Source organism: Benincasa hispida, unplaced genomic scaffold (genome assembly GCF_027475165.1).
Source record: "Benincasa hispida cultivar pf3 unplaced genomic scaffold, pf3_genome.v1.1 HicScf1515, whole genome shotgun sequence".
NCBI lineage: Eukaryota > Viridiplantae > Streptophyta > Magnoliopsida > Cucurbitales > Cucurbitaceae > Benincasa > Benincasa hispida.
Genome location: NW_028325871.1, coordinates 15,136 through 24,254, shown reverse-complemented (window position 1 = coordinate 24,254; position 9,119 = coordinate 15,136). Strand labels below are relative to the sequence as shown.

At 35.1% G+C, this 9,119-nt stretch overlaps 1 protein-coding gene across 24 annotated transcripts; it reads right to left on the bottom strand.

Moving 5' to 3' along the window:
- Positions 1-413: 413 nt before the first annotated feature.
- On the bottom strand, positions 414-8,583 carry LOC150031023 (protein PUTATIVE RECOMBINATION INITIATION DEFECT 1-like). Of its 24 annotated transcripts, none has more exons than XR_016526257.1 (10): positions 8,016-8,542; positions 7,238-7,302; positions 4,121-4,347; positions 3,639-3,698; positions 2,092-2,253; positions 1,926-1,993; positions 1,693-1,746; positions 1,503-1,606; positions 1,194-1,296; positions 414-1,029 (listed from the first exon to the last, which is right to left on the bottom strand). XR_016526257.1 is itself a non-coding variant. In XM_090309348.1 (3 exons), the coding sequence occupies exons 1-3, from the start codon at positions 8,126-8,128 to the stop codon at positions 7,124-7,126; spliced, it is 303 nt and encodes a 100-aa protein (XP_090165474.1). In that variant the 5' UTR covers positions 8,129-8,574; the 3' UTR covers positions 6,880-7,123. The 24 variants fall into 24 exon arrangements, 2 of the variants coding, with proteins under 2 accessions (XP_090165474.1, XP_090165473.1); XR_016526258.1 differs by having other exon boundaries at positions 1,528-1,606; positions 8,016-8,541; XR_016526265.1 differs by lacking the exons at positions 414-1,029; positions 1,194-1,296 and adding exons at positions 4,394-4,476; positions 7,502-7,625 and having other exon boundaries at positions 1,343-1,606; positions 4,121-4,273; positions 7,234-7,302; positions 8,016-8,548.
- Positions 8,584-9,119: the final 536 nt, after the last annotated feature.

The following is a 9,119-nucleotide window of genomic DNA, read 5'->3' as shown; positions in this document are numbered from 1 at the left end:
CATCCAACTACAGGTATGTGTCATTCACAACTTAACTCTTATCAAATGAGTTTTCATTGCGTGGAGCAGTGGAGTTGTTATTCTAAGTTTCTTTTTTTTTTCAATATCTAAAAATAGCAAGGTTGAAATAAATACCTCACCCCAAATTTTAAATGCGCAGACATGTCTCTGCCAATAGATTGAAAGAAGTCATGCGATGTTCTTAAGAAGTTTGGTAAAGGATCAGTTTGAAAGAAAGCTAGCCGACCACTAACTTTTAAAAACATTTCTTGAGGTGATTGTCCTAAAAATAAGTTGACTCTAGTATATATATAAAAAAATATAGATGCATGTGATTCATCATTGAAATCATAAATGGCAAAGAGAAAGCATGCGGCGACTTACTAAATTTATCAATGTTAAATGATTGCGGTAATCAAACAGGATGTGGTGATAAAACTTTCAAAATTAAAATACGATGCGATGGTGCAGAATTTGGAATAGAGTGAAGGAAAAATACAACCCCAAAATGTGCGCTGTCGTCGGCATTGTTTGTCGATGCCTCCTTCTTTGCGGCGATCTTCCTTTGCATTCCATCAAAGAAAACATTGAGAGGGTAATGATAATAATAAAGTAGTTGTATCTTCATGCGGCGCCTCCGCAATCGTGTGCCTTGATCGTTTGCAAAGAAAACATTGAGAGGGTAATGATAACAATAAAAGAAAGTTAGCAAAATTTTTCTCGCCCTTTTTTCTTTTTTTTTTGAAAGACGTAAAAGCAAATATATGATAACAGGTAATAATAAGGTGATGAAAGTTCATGAAGTATTGATGTAGAAAAAGGATATTCGAAAAGAATGCATCCGTGATGAGGTCTTCACATAGTAACTCAAGGACTACTTATTCCAAGCTGGGCCTTTCACGTCCACGGTGGCATTTTCTTCTTCTCTCGTTCTTCCAGAATCTTGACTGTTTTAATCCGGACCTTTTCTCGATTGATGTTTATTATGATTTCCTCTTTGTGCACATTACCAATCATTTTTTAATATATCTGCATAAATATCAGCAGAGCCTATTAAGAGTCTCATCTCATGAATGCGATATTCCATTTTTTCCTTGAGTTCTTGAAGAAACTACTTCAACTTTGAAAGAGTCACCAAAGTTCAATCCAAACGAAATATCAATTCTAAAGTAGTTACAAAGAGAAATGAGTACCTTGCAAGCAGAATTAAATCCAAAACTTGTGGTGACCTCTTTGCATTTGAGATCACCATCAATAGTTTTGGGCAACCAATCACTCGGGTTCAAATTCTTACTCCTAATTTGAAAACAACAGATAGAAGGGGAATATAAATAACAGAGTCTTGCACACACAAAAAATGGTACCCTATAGTAATTAATTACTCAACCTTATATTTCTGCAATAAAAATAACATATAATAGCTTATCTATGACAATGAAAGTAAGAAAGAGAGAGAAAAAAGGAGGGAGGCAATAAACAAATTTCATAGTTTTGAAAAATACATAAAGTTTTCGCGAGGAGACAGACATTTGTGTTGGAATCATCTCCACCAATTGACAAGGCCATCCAAATCAAGCTTCTTAGCAGTTTCTTCAGCTTGCTTAAACTGGAAATAGAAACGAACAGTCAATTAATGCATTGACTACAACCAAGACGTCTCAAAATGAAAATTCTGGAAAGAAAGAATTTCACCTGATCTAGTGTTTCAATCTTATCCCTCCCACTGCATATCATATCAAAACCACCCTGATAAAACAAAAATTCATTTAAATCAAGAATTGCATTCAAATGGCAATCACTTCGCATCGAGACCACACATATTCACACTAACAATTCTAACAACTGAAAGCTAGAAATCTCTTCAAGAAAATTAACCTGATTGCGATATGGGTAGATAAATTATGCAGTCAGTTCTACATATTTACCTTTCATGATCCTGTAGGACACCCTTGAAACCATACAACGTGCTTCCTTTTACTCACCTGTAAGAAATCTTCACCAAAATCATAGAAGCTGCTAATTAGCCACAACTTGAACAAAAAAGCAAACATTTATTCTTGATTTATAAATGTGGACACAATGAGACCCTACCAAATAGTCCAGAAATCACATTATGCCCTCCCAGTGCTTGGCCACCAAACTAGACAACTCCGATCTTCAATTTCTTATTCACCTGCACCGAACTGGAATCACTTGGCACCAACATTGCCGACTGTTGGCCGAAAAGATCAGGAAACAGCTTTGTGATATCATCTGCACGCACATATAACACAATTCAAACACTCTAAAACCTTAAGAAGTGGCAACTGGCCTCAAACGCATTCAGTAAAACTCAAGTTCCAAACAAAAGCGAGATTTACAATCATAAGCAAAACATAGTAAAAGAACAAACAAAACTCAATGCATGTCACACTCTTCCTTTGAGACATCAATCAACTCAGTTACCAAACAGAGTAAAAAAAAAAAACACGTTATGAAGGCTAAAAACTCCAAAACAAGAAGAGAATGTAAATGATCTATGGATAATAAACACCCGGATTGTCAGCGGCAGAGCTAGGAGGGCCATCGAGGATTTTGAAGGGGTTTTTGGGAATAGAGGGAAAAGGGAGAGGTTGATCGATACAGTGGGCTTGGACTTCGATATACACAGTAGAAACAAGGCCGATCTCCGACGGAGAAGATGCAATGACGAGGGAAACATCGGCATTGGCGATGAAAGGCGGAGACATTGGTAGGAGAGAAATGAAGATGAAAATGGGGAGATAGGTAGAGAAATGAAAGATTGAATCAATGAAAGAAGTGGAAAATTGAGTGTTCGACAAGGTCGAGAAGATGAAGGACTTGACTAGAATAAGAGGAAGGAGCTTGTGGACAAAATGGATAACACTCTAAGAAGGGATTTTGATGCTCCAAAAGCTCCATATGAGTCCCTGATGTGAGGATTTGGCCAGCAAGAGACTAAAATTTTTATGGCTAAAACAACGAGAGAGAGAGAGAGAGAGGGTTTCAATGAAACGAAATTTTTCATTGAAAAAATGAAAAGAGATATTTGGTCTCCAAGCGAATGTAACAATTTAGTCTACTTTAAAACACATTTGGTCTCCACGAAATTAATCAATTGGCATACAGATAAAGACCTCCACCAACATTTGATGAAAACCCAACCTTAGCAAAAAGAAAAGGCTTAAAACATAAATCCCAACCAAAAACACCTGGAGACTCTAGTGGAAAAGGGACAACCAAGGTAAATGTTTAGAACTCGGCTATGCTACACAAAACTTGCCAATTCAGGCCTAAGACATATGGGAGGTTTTTTGCAAGACCTGGAAGGCATTAATAGTTCCCAAAGAACCAACCAAGAAAATAAATGAACTTTCTATGGGATTTTTAGTTTTCACCAAGAAGTGAGAACGTAAGAATAGCAAAACAAATAAATAGGCACTTGAGCTAAATTTTACAAAGACTAATTCAAGTGTGACATAATATTTGACAAAGACTAATTCAAATATTTTTTAAAACAAGGATAAAATAAAGAGCTAGATTTTAAGATAGAAAAAGCAAGATTTAGAGTTAATATGTGACTAAATCACTCAAATTTAATAGCCTGAAGGTAAAAGACTACTACAACTTTTTCATACCTTTTAGTGTGTTCTTCTACTCCGTAACTTGAATTATGGACAAAAATGAAGTGATTCAGCCTAGCAAAAAAGTACATGATTAACTAACCAAATACAACAGTCGTAACAATTTTTTATATTGTTTAAACTAACATCCACACTAATGATACACACACGCAACACTAAGGACCAAGTTACTTTACTAATATTTCAATATTTTAGCTTTAATGACATTTAGCTATAAACTAAATAATAATACATGAAGTATCAAATTTTAACAAAGGGCAAACAAAAAGAGAGAGAAATAGAAGAAAGGAGTATCAATGGAAATGAGATGAAGAAAACAGAAAAACAAAAAGATATTGAGATACAATCATATGAATGGAGAAAATTAAGCAAGAGATGGAGAAGATAGACGGAGAAACAGAGATAAAAAAAGAAAGAAAAAGGAGAAAGAAGAAAAGGATAAAGAAAGACAAGAAGAAAGAAATCAAGTGAAATACCATAAGATGGAGAGAGAAAGAACTAGCCCTTCGTTTCGCCAACAAAGAAGTCATCTTTGACGATTTCTCATTCCTTCTTTGCCGAGCCGCCTCTCTTCGCCATTCGAAGTACTACCTCTACCTTCCCTTTCGAGAACATACCCAGGAGCCCTCCTTTTCCAATAATTAAAAGAAATACCATAAAGCTTCGTCTATGATTTTGCCGGCCGGCCCTTTACAAGACAATACTAAGCAAAAAGAGGATACAAGAAAGAAGAAACAAAAGTGTGTTACCTATCATCATGTAATGAACTTACATATAGTAACAACAAAACAGCAGACTAACAAGAAGAAAGATCTGAGTCATTGGAGCTTTCCTGTCCAAGTAGAAACAGTAAATCAACTGGATCAGATGGAAAAAATGATACAAGTTCTCTAATGCCAGTGAAATCATTTCCAAAGATGACATCCACCGGAGAACTGAGCATTAGATACACTCTCCATTTCATCTTTTCATATAGAAATGAGCCTAGACATCTAAAAGAGAAACTCAAACAACAAGCAGATAGAAGTGTGTTTGCAAAATCTATGGTCCTGATGTCAGGATTTTGGAGCAAAATCGAATGAAAAGTTTCAAATACCCCCAAAACAAGTTCCTCTTCAGTTACATTGATAGTTGCTAAAAGCCAAGGTAGTGTGTTGTACATACATCAAGAGCACAATTTTTCATTTCTTTGGTGATATAGTTGTCCATGACAGTATTGACTTGAATATATATATAGAACTCCTTGAGAAGGTATAAAGAATGTAAAAGTTGACCTGGTTGTGTTTCGAATGTACTAAGACGAAATAAAACTACATGTTCTAATACTTCTTGAATTGATGTTGCTAGATGTGGCACCCTATGAGATGGAGACTTCATAATCGTGACCAGGATTGCACGGGTTGTTGCAAATGTGTCTGAATGTATGCCCATCTCCCCAGTCACATTCTTACGGAGCATACTCGTCAAAATAAGAACTAGTTCTTCAATACGAGATACAACCACTACTCCAGGACACTGAGAAATGCATTTCAAAATGAGACCAAGTGTTTGGCTGTGAATTGGATGGAAAGGAACTTTAGCAACATGACCCAACACTAGAATTAGTGTTGCAAATCCGACCGCAAGCCTTTGATTGAAGGGCAATTCAGCTCTTGAAAGAAGATCAAGGGCCTGAAGACGCAAGCCCTTGTTAAGGGATCCTTACCTTCAGCAATGTGCAACTCATTTCATTATCCTAGAATTCGAAGTTTCTGGCATATGAACTATTTTGAAAAAAGAATGTGTAGTTTTCATGTATTTAACAGCACAAAAATAGCTAGATATCTATGACCTTGACTAGTTTTCATGTATTTACCAACACAAAAATAGCTAGATATCTACGACCTTACTTGAACAGGAACTATTTTATAGGTTGTACATATGTGTCCTTGAGTTCTAAAAAAAATCGCTAGATGTCTTTATCTCTGACAGATTATGCTTGTTCAAGAATTTTCAAGACTACGATTAGGATTTGTTTCATAGGTTGTACATCTGTGTCCTTTCGATCTAAAAAAAATAGCTAGATATCTTTATCCCTGACAGATTATGCTTGTTCAGAATTTTCAGGACTACGATTGCTCACCTGAAAATCGTAATATCTCAAATACATAATCCACTATATTTTCTTCAACCAATAGTTGGTTTGGCTTGATGGAAGTGCCCTCTGAGGATAGATAACTAATTATTAGCTCCACAGTGTTAAGTTGGAGATCTTAGTCTGACGAAAGCAGAGGACCTTTGATAGAAACTTAAGAGTTGATATGCCATTGCAAAATTTTAGTCATTCAGGGCAGCGTTTGTTAATTTATTGGAAAAGAAGTCGATTAAAATCTTTGGATAAGTGATCTTATCTTGTTTACGGGATTGACTAATCATAATTTAGAAACTTAGAGTTGAGCTAAGAAGTCGGGTAGATGAAAAGTCATCTGGGTATATCTTTTGGGGGTAGAATATCGAATTGAAACCTATAACCATACTGTAGATGCGCAGCTATGTGGTTGAGCTGAATTTTGTAAAATGGTTCTTCAAGTCTGGAAAAAACTTGCACATGAACAAAATGTTTTGAGTTGCATTTTCTTTTAGCTTTTGCTTTCTTTCTTCAATATCCTGGCAAGCAACTTTGTTGGTGGAATGGCATATCCTAAGTCCGAGCTCAAATAGGTCGATTTATCTTGTTGCTTTGGAATTTCAAATTTTTTATTCATTTTGGGCCACTACTCTAATTGGGATTTAAGTAGTGAATAAACTTAATTTCTACTCCTTCCATAGAGTGTTTGAAAATTTTCTGTTATCGGCCTTGCCACAAGATGGTCATGGATCTTTCTATGGGGTTTTCATATTTTAGTTCATTTTATGCTGTTCTTGTACTGATAAAATTAATTTCTTTTGGGGCTGCTTAGTTATGATAAGCAGAGAGATTTATAATTTTTAATAAAGCTATGAGTTTACTACATTTAGAAAGGACTAATGCAGCTTTATTGTGTTTCAGGTTGGGCCTTGTTGCAACCATTAAGGTATGCAGTTTTCCATCCATTATGACATAATACCACGAGTATCCATTTCTTGTATTTTCTCAAAGCATTCAAGTTATTTGTCAGTATAGAATGATCATGTAGTATTCTCAAGGTTGGAAATAATTATGTTGCATAGCTTTTTTTTTAAACATTTATTCTAGTAGTGATGCACAATGAATGAATGAACATGAATAGTTAGATACAAATCAATACACATCAGATAAAAGAAGATGAGTATACAAATCAATACATCATTTTCAGTTTTCCATCCATTATGACATAGCTTTTCATAGCTTTTTTTTTAAAACATTTATTCTGGTAGTTGTCAGTATACAAATCAATACACATCAGATAAAAGAAGATGAAAAATGAGAAACTGGGCTTCATTTGTACGCAAATGCAAACATTCAAAAATATCACCCAAACTCATGCACCACCAGCTACAAATTATAAACCAGAAAGAAGATTTAGCCATCATGTTCGGTCTAGGAAACACAAAAAAAAAAAAAAAAGTGGTTTTGAAGAAGTTGACAAACCTACATAGTTCAATCGGACATCATCATTTTGAGTCTTCATGAGCGCCTCCAGAGATAGAAACAGAAGTTCTGGGCAAAATGCAGAGAGAATATCATTTCCAGTGCTATGGTTAGATGCATATTGAATTGTGGTCAATTTATATAGAACAAAGAGGATCTCTCCCCGTATCTCCTTGCTGCATATGAAGAGTAATTCAGAACTTGTCATAAAAAATGCATATGCGCAGTACAAAATAATTTGCTTCTTTCGAATTATTCAGTTTATCACCTTGGTAATTCAAGGCCTGGCACGAGATTTGACACGAGGCCATCGTTGTTCTTAATTTGGCCATGGAAATTTGTTGTCCGATAGTTTAAAGCTGTACAGATTTCTGAAGAAGCTGTACAGAAATCTGAAGAGTTTGATATTAGGTAATGTTTGTTTCCTTTGGTTGTTGTAGCATTATGAATTTATTGCTGTAACTTTCCTTTTCATTGTCATTTGTTTGGCTGGTTCGTTAAGTGTCCACTAAACTCTGAGAAAGTGGTCTGGCAGTAGTAGCCAATTTTTTACTCCTCCCCGAAATTTTTTTTTAAAAAAAAGTAAAAAACAAAACGAAGAAAAAACATGTGTAATTGGTTTCCTGCCTGTTGAAGTGAAATCAGTCTCTTATTAACTACAGGCAGACCTAAGCATTCTATAACAATGAAGCTAAAAGGAACAAATGGAAAAAGAAAAAAAATCACACTCCTTTGACAACGAAATACGCACGAATCTAGAACAGTAGAACAAACAAGATTACCATATTATACACCTGACGGCGGCTCCAAGACAACGCGCCAGAAGAAAGCCGATCCGAAACTCTGGCGATAAAGTCGTCGCAAAGAGATCCATCACCGTTAACTTCAGTAACATCGACGAACAAGATCAGTGACTTGGCGAGCAATGGCGTCATCGTCGAAGGAGCAGAGTGCGGCGACGAAGGGAGCGACAATGAAATGAGAATGGAAAGTGAGGAAGGTCTGGCCCTGTAACGGCGACGAAAGGAGCGACAATGGGAGAGAGGGGATCGGAGTAGGGTTTCAAAATTTTGGAGGAAGTACAACGTCTGAGGAGTAGGGTTTCAAAATTTTGGCCCGTTGAGTTTTGCTAATAAATAACAAACACTCTCCAGCTGGAAATTATTTTTTAAATATTTATTTATTTTTATCAAATTTATTGTCACTTTTATCAGCTTTTTTACTTTTTATTTTTTTGTTAGGAGAAAGCAGAGATTCAAATGGGGCTTGTCTGTGTTTTTATAGGAAGGAGAGAGAAAGAAAGAGAGGTGGTTTCTGGGGTTTGCTGCTGCAGGGAATGAGTAAGGGAAGAAAAAGGCAAAGATGGAGGCGTCAAATTATTTATTATTCAACTAGGGATTCTTTTTAAATTATTTATTTAAATTTTGGAAACTTCAACTTATACTTATATGTATTTGTTTTTTTTATTTATTAATAATAATAAAGTATTTTTAATCCTTTCAAAATCACTCTTACGTTACTTTTACTATTAAGAGGCGGATGAGACCATAAGATTATAATTAACTATCTCTTGTTACAGTAAATACTATTTCAAAATAATTATCTCTTATTGGCAGCTAAAAGTAAAATAGTAGTTGTGAAAATATTAAAGATGAACTAAATAAATGAAGGTCTAATGATCCAATGATCGATATTACATCATTTCATCTATCGATTTTGTCCAACATTCTGAAGAATTTCTACTCATTGATATATTTTAAGGGAAAATACATATTTCTTTCCTCAATTTTGAAATAGTTTCAAAATGTTACATTTTTAGTCCTCAAGTTTTGAGTTTAGTTTTGAAATCCCTAACTAGGTTTCAAAATGTTACAATTTTACCACTG